The sequence below is a fragment of the Anomaloglossus baeobatrachus genome, chromosome 1, assembly GCF_048569485.1.
Source record: "Anomaloglossus baeobatrachus isolate aAnoBae1 chromosome 1, aAnoBae1.hap1, whole genome shotgun sequence".
NCBI classification, from domain to species: Eukaryota; Metazoa; Chordata; class Amphibia; order Anura; family Aromobatidae; genus Anomaloglossus; species Anomaloglossus baeobatrachus.
In genome coordinates this window covers 646,426,827-646,442,479 of record NC_134353.1, presented here as the reverse complement: position 1 = coordinate 646,442,479, position 15,653 = coordinate 646,426,827, and the positions used below count along the sequence as shown (strand labels likewise).

Genomic DNA, 15,653 nt, shown 5'->3' with positions numbered 1-15,653 from the left:
AGTGACATTGCTTCCCCAGCAATGTCAATGGGTTTTCAGAAGTGCTGTCCTCACACAGCGTTTTTTTTAGCTGCGTTTTTGTGGTGACCACAAAAACGCAGCATGTCAATTATTTCTGCGTTTTCCACTGCGTTTTTCACTCATTGAATTCAATGAGATGTTAAAAACGCAATGAATAACGCATATAGCCGCGTTTCTATGACTAAAAACGCAGCTATAAACGCAAGGGGTGGGTACTACAGTGACGTGTACAGGAAGAGGATTCCTTCTGTTGGTAAACACAGAAGCATGAATCCTCCCGGTACCGTCACCGCTGCGTCCACCTCCCGTCCTGTGCATGTCAGCTCCATGTCTGGGCGGGAGGTGGAGGCAGCGGCGAAAACCAAAGTGAACAGTAGAAAAAAAAAAATGTCATATACTCACCTGTCCGCAGGGTCCCGGTGCCATGCCCGCTCCCAGCTCCTCCCGGTCCCGCCGCTCTGGCTGTGTGCAGTCTCCCCGGGGCAGGACCTTGCTTGCAGGACCTGGCGGTGGATCACCTGATGCAGTCACCTGACGCATCAGCTGATCGCGGTGTCGCCGGCTTTTTCGCGCCCGGCCGGCTATCAGCTGATCCTGCCGTCAGGGGACTTCATCAGCTGATTACCGGCAGCTCCGGCAGCGATCGTATAGGATCAGACTCCTGTCCAATCGATCGCTCCAGGAGCTGCCGGTAATCACCACAGCACATAAGTGAGTATTATTTTTTTTTTCTACTGATGCATCAGCTGATTGTATAATCGGCTTTTATACAATCAGCTGATGTGTGATGTGATTCAGGCCCTTGAACCTGAGACATCATCTGATCGCTTTGCCTTCCAGCAAACCGATCAGATGATATTGGATCCTGATTGGACGGCGCGGGACCCTGACCCAGGATTACTGCGGAGGGGGGTTTATTTCAATAAAGATGGAGTCACTAATTGTGTTGTGTTTTATTTCTAATAAAAATATTTTTCTCTGTGTTGTGTTTTTTTTTTTATCATTACTAGAAATTCATGGTGGCCATGTCTAATATTGGCGTGACACCATGAATTTCGGGCTTAGGGCCAGCTATACAGCTAGCCCTAACCCCATTATTACCTAGCTAGCCACCCGGCTTCAGGGCAGCTGGAAGAGTTGGATACAGCGCCAGAAGATGGCGCTTCTATGAAAGCGCCATTTTCTGGGGTGGCTGCGGACTGCAATTCGCAGTGGGGGTGCCCAGAAAGCATGGGCACCCTGCACTGTGGATTCCAATCCCCAGCTGCCTAGTTGTACCCGGCTGGACTCAAAAATTAGGCGAAGCCCACGTCATTTTTTTTTTTAATTATTTCATGAAATAATTAAAAAAAAAGGGCTTCTCTATATTTTTGGTTCCCAGCCGGGTACAAATAGGCAGCTGGGGGTTGGGGGCAGCCCGTACCTGCCTGCTGTACCCGGCTAGCATACAAAAATATGGCGAAGCCCACGTCATTTTTTTTTTCTTTTTGGGCAAAAAACTGCATACAGTCCTGGATGGAGGATGCTGAGACTTGTAGTTCTGCAGCTGCTGTCTGCTCTCCTGCATACACTAGTGAATGGGGGATGCTGAGACTTGTAGTTCTGCAGCTGCTGTCTGCTCTCCTGCATACACTAGTGAATGTAGGATGCTGAGACTTGTAGTTCTGCAGCTGCTGTCTGCTCTCCTGCATACACTAGTGAATGGAGGATGCTGAGACTTGTAGTTCTGCAGCTGCTGTCTGCTCTCCTGCATACACTAGTGAATGGAGGATGCTGAGACTTGTAGTTCTGCAGCTGCTGTCTGCTCTCCTGCATACACTAGTGAATGGAGGATGCTGAGACTTGTAGTTCTGCAGCTGCTGTCTGCTCTCCTCCATACACTAGTGAATGGAGGATGCTGAGACTTGTAGTTCTGCAGCTGCTGTCTGCTCTCCTGCATACACTAGTTCTGCAGCTGTCTGCTCTCCTGCATACAATGAACATTTTGAAGAAGGAAATGACATCAGACCTTTTTTTTTTTTTTTTTTCCATCAACAATCTTTAATGGCATTGTGCACTGATTAAAAACGCAGTGAGCAAAAACGCAGCAAAAAACGCACCAAATCGCGGCAAAAACGCATGCGTTTTTGCCGCGTTTTTTTTAGCCGCGGGTGCGTTTTTTAGACAAAAACGCACATAAAAACGCAGCGTGAAAAAAACGCCTAGTGCGCACATACCCTTACACTACTAAACTGGGTCAGGGGAAAAACACCGCAGCCGCCTGTGGGACCCATCCATCCAGCTGTATGTTTGACCAGAGACTCCATGTAAATTACAGGCTGAGTGAGTACCACCGTGCCGTGTGGCACAGCGCTGCCCCCGCGACCCTGCACCTCACCAGGCCCCGTAACCCGCCTGTCATCCCAAACCCTCACCGGGCCCCGGGACAACTAACCCCCTACCCACGGAGGGGAGAACCAACATCCAAGCTGCTCCCTGTCATCGCTCCCGAGATCCCCGTCCAAAGCAGCGGTGGTGTCACAACTTCACCACAACCGTGGGTGGCGTCACGGACAATATTCCCTAAACCACACACCAAACCGCCCCCTTTCACTCACGGGCGAGGAACACCGCTCGAGTCCCCGGGATCCGGCCCACCGCTTGAGCCACCACCGAGCAGAAGCAGCAGCAGTAGCCGGACCCGAGCAGCGGGTGAGCGCAGCGTCCCCTCCTCCGCCCACGACACTAACAGAGCCTGGTGCAGAGTGCCCTAACAGAGCCTGGTGCAGAGTGCCCTAACAGAGCCTGGTGCAGAGTGCCCTAACAGAGCCTGGTGCAGAGTGCCCTAACAGAGCCTGGTGCAGAGTGCCCTAACAGATCCTGATGCACAGTACCCTAACAGATCCTGATGCACAGTACCCTAACAGATCCTGATGCACAGTACCTTAACAGAGCTTGGTACAGAGTGCTCTAACAATATGTTGGACACTATCTCTGTTCTCTACTGTGCACTTATTGTTGTGCAAATAATGAGGAGAGCATCAAATAGAGGAACATAGATGTGGCTGTGGTGCTGCTGGTGGTGTAGCTGCTTCAGGGAGAGGACGTGTTGATCTGTGCCTGTACACGCCCAAATGAAACACCTTCCTCTTGTGCAAGCAGGCGACAGGATGTTTCATGTAATTTCATAGGTCCGAGTACCACCGGACAAATGGTCAGGCCAGAACAAGTAGAGGTGGTTTTAGATTGGATGACTGAAAGTGCCTCCATTCCTTCGCTTTGTCTTCCACCCAGAGTCCTGCTGAAAGGGCAGAGTTTGCACCTGTGGCCCATGGCCATCTGTATCCCATCTCACCCACTTGGAAATCAAAATGCGGCCTCCGTCATACGTTACAGCCACTGGCGTACACAGACAGAAGAGGCCCTGTGCATGAACAGTATTTGGGCCACTTGGAGTGCAATAACTCCTCATAATTCACAATTCCACTTGTTTTGTGGATAGAAATGGACCCTCTTATCACTTGGGCCCCTGTGTGGCTGGCTCAGGATGCACCAATATGTCCGCCCCTGATTCCAGCAGAATACATACATGTATAATGAATGTCTACATCCGCTGTTTTGTTTTAGGCTGATTTCACCATATACTGGGTAAGGACACAACCCATGGTTCATAGTCCACTTATTGTTTATCAGGTGTTACTTACCACTGAAGGGAGGCCTGTTCAGCTTGTCATTATCCCAGCAGCGCTTAGTAATCCCAATTGCCACACTTAGATCTTTCACGGAAGTCTCTTCTTCCAATACCTTAAGACACGGACGTTGACCACGAGGAACGAGTTCACGTATCAGGGCAGATTTGTCAACTGACAGAATAAAGATATAAACATAATCAGTTTTCAAGAAAATCGATTATTAAAAATATCAAACTTACAATTAGGGTTCACAGAAGCGTTTTATACGGACGTGTGCTGTCCAGGTAAAAAACAGGTACCACACTGACCAATGTTATTCAATGGGGCTGGTCAGATGACAGTTTTTTTAAAGTGTCTGTGAATTTTTTTTTCACAATTCTCTTCCATATTTTGAATGGGACTCACCTGTTCAAGTCTGTAAGTGCATAAAACAATAGGATCTCACATGGAACATGCACATCACATGTAATTTTTACATCATGTCGAGTTTAAAATGTTGACTTATAATATGGACATGGAAAACGGACACATGGAAGGGACCTTGTTGACAATTCGAGTGAAATTTGTCTAGGTTTCTTGCATGAAAAATCTGAATGTTTTTTATATGTTTATCTAAAACCTGGTTCACACAAGAGTATACAACATTGTGCGTTTTACGTCTAGAAAAAAATTTGAATTTTCCGATTGTATTGCCAACCATATGTCATCCATGCGTCCCTTTTTTATGCCCATATGGCATCCATGTGTCTGTTTTGTCCATCCATACGGCATCTGTTTTTTCCATATACAGATTATTAAATAATAAAGGTGACATACAGTTTCCTATCTTTGCAAATGTAATAGATTAATGAAAAACACAAGACATACACATGGTAACCCTCATCTAAGGCTACTTTCACACATCAGGTTTTTTCCATCAGGCACAATCCGGAAAAAAACGGGTAAAACGGATCCGGTACCGCATCCGTTTTATCCCCATAGATTTGCATTGTTACCGGATTGTGCCTGATGGCTTTGCGTTGCATCCGTTTTATTCCGGATGCGGCAAAATTAATTAAAGCGGCGGCCGGAGGCAACGTATCTTGTAACGTTTTTTTTGTCCGGCAAAAAAAACGCATCGCGCCGGATCTGGCGCGATACGGCATGTTTTACAATGGAAGCCTATGGATGCCGGAACCGGTGTAATGCGGCAAAAAAAGGATGCGGCTGCCGAATCCGTTTTTGTAAACTGCGCATGCTCAAATGTTTTGAAAAAACGGATCCAGCAAAAAAACCTGACAAAACGGATGCAAAAACGGATGCAAAACGGATCCACCGGATCCAGTTTTTTACGCATCCGGCATAACGGATCCGTTAAAAAACAGATCCGGTGGATACGATTTTTACATTTTTTGCCGGATCCGTTGGATCTGGAAAAAAAAAGGATTGTGCCTGAATGCAGAAAACTGATGTGTGAAAGTAGCCTTATCTGTTTTTTGTATTCCCACTGACCTATAGTGGGCAAGTCTAATCCAGAATATGGATCAAAGTGGTGCTGGTGGCAATATTTTATATGCAGGACATGGTTTATGTGTAAAAACGCTCATGTGAACTACTAGGTTTGCTTGCCGTGGTCCTTATGCTGTCCACATGCTATTGTGGCGCCCTGGGCTAGCCAGGTCATCACAGGTAACACGCACACCCCCACCCCCACTAGACAGTAACACTAGCCAAACACAAAATCCTTGTTGCCTTCCTCCAGGGTCTGATGTTCACACCAGGTGGGGCGGAGCCAAGCGGTTGGAGGAAGGGCCTGCAGCAGAGCAGGCTGGGGCCCGGCCACCACCTGGACCGGTGGCCATCCTCCGGGGGTCAGCGGTCCCCCCCTTGGACGTTGGGTCCCCTGAAGAGACAGTCGGGTGCGAGTTACCGTACCCGTTCCCGCTCGGGCAGCCTGAACCTGGACTGGGGTCAAGGGGTTCTGCCCACTTCTTAGGGGCAGCATCAGGGCTAGGTTGCTTGGGTGGGAGAGCGGAAGACATCCGTCCATCATTATTAAAAATGTTTTTATGTGTATCAATCATGTGACCTGACAAAAATGCCTATGTTTTATATGTTTACATGTTATTTATATTTTACAGTTTGAAAAATAAAACCGGTGATTGACGGGCAGCCCGCGGACGGTCTGCATTTCACCAAGGGGGAATGTGGCGCCCTGGGCTAGCCAGGTCATCACAGGTAACACACGCACACCCCCACCCCCAGTAGACAGTAACACTAGCCAAACACAAAATCCTTGTTGCCTCCCTCCAGGGTCTGATGTCCACACCAGGTGGGGCGGAGCCAAGCAGTTGGCCCCACCGAGGAGTTCACAGGCCTGGAGGCGGGAAAAGTGACAGTTGAGTTTAGGAGTTGAGGAGGTTGAAGTGAGAAGAGTAAAGTAGAGAGTGTCTGGGTTTGTGGCCCAGGCACTGACAACAAGGTTGGCAGACTGGTCGCTGCGGCTGAGGGGCCCAGTCCATGCCCGCTCACCCTGCTGCCTCCCCCGCTACCCGCTTTGGTTGCTGCTGTCCCGCCACTAGGCCCGCTACCCCCACCACCAGTAGCGGAGTTCCAGCCGTCCGCCCTGGAGGACCAGCCTGCAAGTGATGTCCGCAGCCGACCGGCACGCTGCCATGGAAGATCCAGCGGGAGGTGCCCGTCCGCGAGGAAGAGCCGTCGGCACTGGAAGTGGCCGCATCTAAATCCGTCCCGGCTCCGGTAGTCCGTCCGGTCCAGAAGGAGGCGGAGGCCCAGCCGGTAAGGACCCCTGTTCCCACGGCGGAGGCTGTGCCGGGTCGCCGCTGTGAGGCAGCACCCCAGGCCATGTCACCGCGGGACCTTCCAAAAAGGGTGTCAGTTGTGGGCAGCGTAAAGGAAGTCCCGCAGGGCCCGACCCATGCGCGGGGGCATGCAGAAGCCCCATACTGGGACAGGGAGCTGACCCCGCTGGGCCGGGAAATTGCGGAGAGAGAGCGACACAGAGCCGAAGTGGTGGCTCGCACCATCCGCGAGAAGGATAAGCTCCGCCATGCTACATTCCGGGTACGGGGCCCGGTGTATGAAGGACAGGTCCGAAGATTTGATCCCCACCGGGGGTATGGCTTTATTTATGAGCCGGGCCTGGAGGCCGAGGTGTTCGTAGCTCGCCGTGACGTGCACGCCCATTTGCGTTGGCAGACGGTGGTGGCCGTCTGCAGGAGTGGTGAATCAACGCGGAACCGTAGGACCGGGGTCGGGCGGTGGCCCGCCGGTACCGACCGGGGAGCGAAGTGAAGCCAGCACACACAGGCAGGGCCATCGAACCCCGACTAGGCTTGGAGTCGCCGTCAACACTCAAATCTGAGTGTGACAGGAACCCCAGGGGTTTCCTAACAGCCAAAGACCCGTTAGAAGGCAACCGTCCGCACCGTGAGGGTGTACAGCTACCGCCTAAGGCTAGAGACCCAAGGGCCAGCGCCTGCGGGCAAACGGGCTCCTCCGGCATCCATACACCGGGGAGCGGACTACCGTTGGGGACCCATCGTAATCAAAACAGTACACAAAGGTGCAGGGAAAGACAGCCGCCATCACCTGTCCGGGGAGAGACACTGCAGCCGGCTGCGGGACCCGTCCATCCAGCCGTTTGGTTTACCGGAGACTTTGTGCATCTCTTGTTGAGTGAGTACACCTGTGCCATCCGGCACCGCGCCGCGCTGTCCCTGCACCTCACCTACCCTGCCTCCCCGTCTCACCACCGGACCCCGGGACCACCAACCCCTATCCACGGAGGGGGAAAACAACATCCCAGCTGCTCCCTACCATCGCTCCCGGGATCCCCGTCACCAGCAGCGGTGGTGCCCATCTTCACCACGACCTGTGGGTGGCGTCACGGACTAAATCCCCCAAACCAACCACCCTTTTCAATCACGGGCGAGGAGCGCCGTTCGAGTCCCCGGATCCGGCCCACCGCTTGAGCCGCCGAGCAGCAGCCGCAGCAGCGCTGGACTCGAGCGTTAGCGAGCGCAGCGTCCCCTCCGCCCGCGACACTATCAGTTTTGCATACGGAGAGCACATGGACGTTTAATACCTTTGAACGAGCCCTTATTCTCTAGGCAGCTGTAGATGTGCCGCAGATATTACTGACAGAAATGTGTCTAATCTCTAATGTCTCTCATCCTCTATTAAATGAATATATAACACTATGTTCTGGCGTAGGCCTCCTTCACATGTCCATATAAAACACATATGTGAAAAAATGGTACTGGTGTCATCAGTGTTTTGAAACTGTGTCATCCGTGTGTCATCATTGTGTGTGTTTCTACCATTATTGATTTTCATGGATGACTACAGAAATGACTAAGTTTTTCTTAGGGTATGACCGCACTTTGCATTTTTACCTGCGTTTCCGCAGCGTTTCGAGCAGCAGCGTTTTCATGCCAAAAGGCATGCGTTTTGCTTTTCCATAATAGTCTATGGAAAATGTAGATTTCCTGACCGCACTTTGCGTTTTAAAACACTGTGTTTAATATGCATAATTTGTGGCAAAAACCATGCGTTCAAAGAAGCAGCATGTCAATTGTTTTTGCCATTTCTGCAGCGTTTTGATAACATTGAACTCAATGAAAAGTAGCAAAAAGCAACAAAGATCAAAATTCCAGCGTTTTACCTGCTTTTTAGGTGCAGAAACACTGCATTTTTTACTTAAAAAACGCATGCTTTTCAGACATTAAAATAATGGAATAATATGTCCCTTTACACACACACACACACACACAGTCCGACAATTAAATTAATGAAAATTATGAGTTTATTGCTATTTTAGCAATAAATATAATAAAACCCATATATTATCATGAAATATAACTATTTTCTTTTTTAATTCAAAAATTGTTTTGCTTTTTTTTCTATTTTTTCATTCCCTTTGACTATTTAATCTTTATTTAGTAGTGTCTTGTTCAAAACACATCTGTCAAAACGCAGGTGAAAGCATGTAAAAAGCGCTGAAAACGCATCTAAAACGCGGTAAATAAGCATGCGTTTTTAGCACTAAATTTCTGGAAAAGGCAACTTTGGCTAAATCAATTAAGGCAACAATGTGCGTTCTGAACTGCAAGTAGGACGACGCAAAGTGCGGTCATAGCCTTAGGCTACATGCGCACGCTGCGTTTTTGGCTGCGTTTTTGGCTGCCGTTTTTGGCTGCCGATTTGTTGTCAGAACTTTCTGACATTTGACTTCCCAGCAAAGTCTATGAGAAGTCAGATTTACTGTGCGCACATTTTGTTTTATTTATCAAAAGTTTGTGACAAAAGAAATGCAACATTCAACATTTGTCACAAAAAAGCATGTTGTGAAAAACGCACCAAAAGCACACCTACAATTACAAGCATTTTTTTTTTACATTTCCAGGCTCTCTCTGACAAAGCGCAGTTTTTTTCGCTGCATTTTGGCTGTAGTTTTGGTTGCAGTTTGTGAACACAAAAAGATGCAGTGTGCGCATGTAGCCTTAGGCCCTGTGCACACTACAATAGGAAATTTCCTTAATAAAATTCCGTCCACTCTGAAAGATTACCGCACCTGCAGTAAAAAACTGCAACAAACCGCACCCAAAAACTGCATGCAATTTGCACATTCTTTTTGCTGCAGAAATTCTGCAGCAAATCCTGTAGGGGAAAAAAACACAGTGTGCACACACTATTTTTTTCCCATAATTTTTGCTGGGGAAGGACTGCAGAAATTTTATGAACATATTCTTCAGCAATTCATGCAGCAAAACCGAGGCAAATCCGCGTCAAAAAACGCAGCATGCGCATAGGGCCTTATACTTTGCAATGTTAAACACGTATAGCACCCGGATGTCATCTATGTGCTGTACGTGTTTTTCATGGAATCCATAGACTTGTATTGGCCTTTGTCATTCATGTGGTGTATGGGTTTTTCACGGAACCCATAGACTTGTATTGGCCCTTAGCATTCATGTTCTCTATGTGTTTTTCACGGACCCATAAAGTTGCATTGGCCCTTGCCATCTTTGCTGCTGGAAATAAATAGACATATCTCTGAGTGTTTTGCAGGGACACCCAGTAAAAGTATGACATGTGAGCAGCCCCATAGGTTATAATGGGTACGTGTGGTATCTGTGAAAAAAATTGATACCACACGTACCTGAAACACGGACCTGTGAAGGAAGGAAGTGACACGCCACCAAGGCCGTGGGGCACTCGTAACCTGGCCGGGTTCTATTGGGAAGTCACGGCGGTGTGGCGCCGCTGACCTGGTCAGGCACCACTGAGTACTGCACTCAGGCTGAGTGAGTACAAAACAGGTAATCCCAAAGGCTGACTAAGGTGTGGACACACAGACACTTGGTAACCAGGAACACACACACACACAGCTTAGAGGGGACCCCAGGGAGGGGGTGTGGCCCTCGCATCCCAGCTAGTGGTGGGTAGTGAAACTGGAGACAGAGTTGTGCAGTGGCAGCCAGAGGAGTAGGAGTGGAGGAGCCGCGTCTGTGTAGAGCAGAGGAGCAGGACACTGCCAGACCCTGCACCTGTAGTGGCTTCTGGCGGGGGGGAGAGAGGCTACCCAGTGGTGCCACCTGAAATCCACCTAGTGAAGAGGTGGCTGAGTAAGAGGACTACCTTTTGACCAAGCCCGCACGGGGAAACAGGTCCCTAGAGCAGGAACCCATTTACTCGGCCTGCTAAACCTGCTGGTGAGGGTACTGGATGTACCTCACCGAACCACACAGAGTCCACAGCATCAGCAGCAATGAGGGGGCCCATAAGGAGGATTGAGCCTGGAGCCATCTTAACCTTGGTCCACGCTGCCAGCAAACGGGCCAGAAAGGGGAGAACGGCAGTTGCGACTTCCCTGGGTGATCCCTGCAATACTACAAGTAAGGAGTTACCCCAAACAAGAAGGGCTAGGAAGGCGAGTCAGCAGTCACCCCTACATCAGCCGGAGGGATTCCTGGTTCCACCTAGTTCATCATAGCATCACCCGGGTTGTCTCACGTTACCACCAGAAAAATGAGTAAAAACCCTGAAAGACATTGCTGCCTGTGTGTGAGTTCTTCTGCGACCTGTGGTACTACACACTTACACTGGGCCCTGGGGCCAGCCTCACTCTCGGGAGGCCACAACAACTGACTGCATCTACCATCAGCCCCAGGTGCTCCCTAAACTGCAGTGGCGGTCACCCCCCTGACCGCAATTACCGAGAATGGCGTCATGATTCCCATTGAAGTTAACCTGACCTGCCTGTTGTCAGAAGAATCCCAGCACGTGAAGTCCCTGAAGACCCTGAGGCGACCTGAAGGTAATGGGGCTACACAGCGGCAGGGCCCGACTCCGTGACCCTGTCAGTCTCATTTAAATGAGGGATATTTACAGGGGATAAGTCATGATGCTGTGTGGTATTCGGCAATGTATGGCTGACGCTGCTGGATGCGACCGCTGAGGCAGATGGTGATGCAACAATGATGGTACAGCTCCCCACAGGTGGAGCATGGCCCCAGGACAACCGTTATAGTCTATGATAGAGGAGTTAACGTTGGGGTGCAGGACCGAAGACACAGCCAATAATTGGACAACACAGGGACTGTAGTTTCCTTTACCTTTTTACTTGGTAGTGAATGGTGCAGACAAGGGAAACTCATTCAGATGTTAACAGAGGTCCGGGCAGCCTGGAAGCAATTGGGGATCCACCTTGCCAGGTGGGTTCGTAGGCCTTCCTTCTGCGCTGTCCTGTGTAGGTCCCTGCTGCTTAAAGCCATGCTGCGGCCTTCTTTCTGGTGTTGGTACTCTTTCTCACCTGTATGTCAGGCGGTGCGAGCCTTTTACAGGTGCCGCTCTTCTGGTAGCGATTTCGGGCTCTAGTATGCTGCTGTGCCCTGGGCGTTTTGTGTGGCCAGAAGACATGCCGTTTCCTCCCTCCAGATTCAGCTGCCGGGCCTTCAGTACCCAGACAACCAAGGACTCCGGCGTCCTGTTCCTAGCGCTCTGCACTGGGGCGAGCTCTGTTCCTGCTCTGCTCCCCAGGCTCTTTCTCCAGAGACAGTCTGCTTGATTCTGCTCTGCTTCTCTTCCCTGTTTCTGACCCATCCCCAGGTCAGAATGTATAGGGAAGCTCCCCTTAAACTGGGTTCTTGAGCTCCCCCTTCTGGTCTGGAGTCAGGAAAGTGTTGACAGCTGGTGCTACATAGCATGGTGGACCCCTTCTTGCTTCCAGGCATAACATTACCCCCTTTGCAGAGGGCAACATTACTGTGGCAACCGGACCACTGGGATGCCACAGAAGTATATTTGCAGAACAGTGTAGGATCTAGGAAAAGAGTAGATGAGATGGCCATACATGAGTGCAGCGATCTTCGCTTTAGTTTATGGGAGCAGCATAACAATACTTTTTGCAACCCACACTAATGACAATGGATGGGGCCTCATACATGCACTTTCTATTTTTTTTATTGTGGGTGAAAAGGGAAGAAGGTTGAATGTGGTTATTCCGAGTGCTGGAAGTGAAATGGGCACCTATCAGACATGATGGCCTATATTTTTGACATGCCATAAATGTTTCATGTGCTAATTTGCCTTTAAGATATATTGGTTCAGACAATAATGCACTTGAACCACAAGTAGCGCTGCTGTGAAGCACCACAGGTGTTGTGTCGGTGCATTACCTTCCGGGACTCCACGTGGAGGAACAGTCTGGTCACAGGTAGGGAACCTTCTCTTTAGGATTTTCGTGACACCACTCTCGGTATTGCGGTCAGGGTGACCGCCACTGCAGATTAAGGGGTGCCTGGGGCTGATGGTGGGTGCAGTCAGTTGTAGCGGCCTCCCGAGAGTGAGGCAAGCCCCAGGGCTCTGTGTAACCACAAGGAGCAGAATGACTCAAACACAGTCCAGGCAGTCTTTCAGGGTTTTTACTCACGGTTGATGGCAGGGTGAGTAACCCGGGCGTAGCTGGGATGAACCAGGCTGGAACCAGGTATCCTTCCGGCTGCCTGATGAGGGTGACTACTAACTCGCCTTCCTAGCCCTGTGTGTTTTGGGGTGACCCCTGCTTGAAGCCCTGCTGGGGTCGCCCAGGGAAGTTGCTGATGCCTCTCTCCCCTTCTTTTGGCCCATTTGCTTGTAGCCTGGACCAGGTCACTCCAGCTGCTTGCCTCCTGTGTACTATGGGCCCTCTCTTTGCTACGTGGCTGCGGAATCTGTGGTGGTATGGTGTGGGTCTGAAGTGCCCCCACCGGCAGGTTTGGCAGGAGAAAATTGGATGAATCTCTGCACTGGGACCTGTTACCCTTGCGGGCCTGGTACCTCCCTGGCAGTCCCCTTACTCTGCCACCCTTTTGCTCTCTCTAGCCTTGGGTGGATTTAGGGTGGCACTGCCAGGTGACCGATCTCCCCCGTCGGTAGTCACTGCGCGTACGTTTAGTTACATTGATCAATGCGATTGCTAAATATCTCTTTTTTCCTAATATTCATGGCAGGTATGCAATTCATTATTCACATGTTCAAATTAGCAAGTAGCATTTTTCATTGTATATTCCAATATTTTTCCATATGCTTGAGGCATTATACCATTATCTAAGTTTGATGTGCAGCCTTATTCTTATATAGTATGTATTTTTTTGGCTTGCACTCAGAATATATATATTAGTGCTCACTTCAGTTATCCTATTCAGTTGCGCGTACGTTGTCTGACTAGTGGCAAACTCAGGTCTCCTCTTTGCGTCTGCTCTCCCTGAGCTCCACTTCAGACTCAGCTCACTCCTTCCTACTCTGTCTGCCTATGCAACCTAGCAACCAGGCTCTCTATCACATCCCCCTGAGTGGACATGGAGGCCACGCCCCCTTCTGGATTCCCCAGGGGTCCACCTAAAGGTAGATGTGTGAGACCTAATTACTATGCGCCTGTGTAGTCACACCTCGGTCAGCCTTCTGGTTACCTGTATTGTACTGCCCCCAGTATGGGAGCAGTACTCAGTGGTGCCTGACCAGGTCAGGGGCGCCACACTGCGACATTGTTTTTTGTTTGTTTTTTTTTTTCACAATAAGGGGTCCATGTTAGTGTGTCTAAATAACAATATAAAGCCATATGCGTTGCAATTTAAACTTTCTCTACCTACTCATAGATACCCCTGCTCTTTCACAGCACAATACAAGTGAATGGAGTTGATGGTGACCCCAAGGGTCTTCCAACTGCGACAAGCTAGTCATAAGAAGTCCAACCTCGTCGGATTTGTGTGGCTTGCTTTTTGCAACCCTTGGGGTTGCAATGAGACCCCAGTCACTTGATTCACATAGTTGTGCAACAGGTGTTGTGGCCAAAGTTGACATGTTGCCCTAGCCTAACGTGTACTTATAAAGAGTCATCAAAACTAATTCACATATACTGTATGTACGTAAATGATTCCGCAAGTTACCGGACTGGGCAATAAGTGAGAGAATGTTGTGATTTTAAGGGCAAAGGATTTTTCCACATTTTCTCTTAGTAATTACACTTAAAGAAAATCAATCATTTGCTGCTCAGCTGAATTGACTTCCTACAGGAGAACATATGCTGCCTTCCTACATTTAGTTACGATGTACAGTACTTTACTTTTTTTGGGGTTCGGTAAGTCTTTAAAGACCCCTTCACAATTTGCATTCTTACCAGGGTAAGGACTTTGTCCTCGAAGCACCACTGCAGATAGGATGGCGAAACTAAAAGAGAGAAATATCATCATTAGTATTATTATATGAACATTTGCATCTTTAGGCACAATAGGCTCACTTGTCAGCTTTGTAATATAACTAGAATGGAACAAGCAGAGTAATCGGTAATCAAATGACATTTCACTGTCAATCAAATTCCCATAAAACACACATTATTCTGCTCCATCCATACAGATATTTCATAAAGAAAGTTCATATCTCAATTATGGACATGTAAAAAAAGTGTTATAAAAATAGCAAACTTCAATAATTAAGTGGAAATCAAGACAGTAATATTTTTTTTTCACTCTTGCCAAGTTAAGACTTCTTAGATAGAAATATGCCTTGAAAGAGTTCTCCGATTTTCATTTTTTTCAATTTAGGCCATGTGCGCACTTTGCGTTTTTACCTGCGTTTCCGCAGCGTTTTGAACTGCAGCATTTTAATGCCAAAATGCACACGTTTTGATTTTCAAGCAAAGTCTATGGGAAATTGGGATTTCTTGTGCGCACAATGCAGTTAAAAACGCAGCATTTAAGTTGCAGAAAATTTGGCAACAATTTAGCGTTTAAAGAAGCAACATGTCAATTGGTTTTGCCATTTGGGCAGCGTTTTGCTAACATTGGAGTCAATGGGAAAAGACAAAATGCAAACACAATAAAAATCCCAGCGTTTTACATGCTTTTTTGATGCAGAAAACATGATTTTTTGACTTTATAATATGGGAATAATATGTCCCTTTTATACACACACACACACACACACACACACAGTCCGACATTTAAAATAATGAAAATCAATAATTTAATGTTATTTTATGCATACATATTTAAAAATAGTTATAATTTTAATAAAATTAGTAATTTTGTGTATGATTTTAATCATATTTGTTATCATTTTTTTCCGTTTTTTTCATAATGTTTGAATGTTTGAACTTTATTTAGTAGTGTATTTGTATTCAAAACGCATCTGACTTTAAGCAATGAAAAAGCATGTAAATCGCGGTAAAAACACGGCTAAACAAGGTAAAAACGCAAGCGTATTTATAGCGTTTATGTGGTCAAAACCAAATCTGACAAAGAAAATTTCTGCCAGAGGATGCGTTTAGAACTGCAACTACCTCGACGCAAAGTGCACACATAGCCTTATGCGGGCAGCACATGGGACGATAAATCGTGTGATCGCATAAGCGATTGCACCCGCCCCCGTCGTTTGTGCGTCACGGGCAATTAGTTGCCCATGGCACACAAAGTCGTTAAC

General features: G+C 48.2%; 1 protein-coding gene across 1 annotated transcript in view; it reads right to left on the bottom strand.

Moving 5' to 3' along the window:
• Positions 1-15,653, bottom strand: part of RIPK3 (receptor interacting serine/threonine kinase 3) — a 94,192-nt gene that overhangs the window by 56,060 nt on the left and 22,479 nt on the right. The window contains exons 5-6 of the mRNA XM_075319691.1: positions 14,353-14,402; positions 3,705-3,863 (exon numbers count right to left, since the gene is read on the bottom strand). Coding sequence (XP_075175806.1) covers positions 3,705-3,863; positions 14,353-14,402 — 209 coding nt within the window. The remainder of the gene's footprint in view (positions 1-3,704; positions 3,864-14,352; positions 14,403-15,653) is intronic.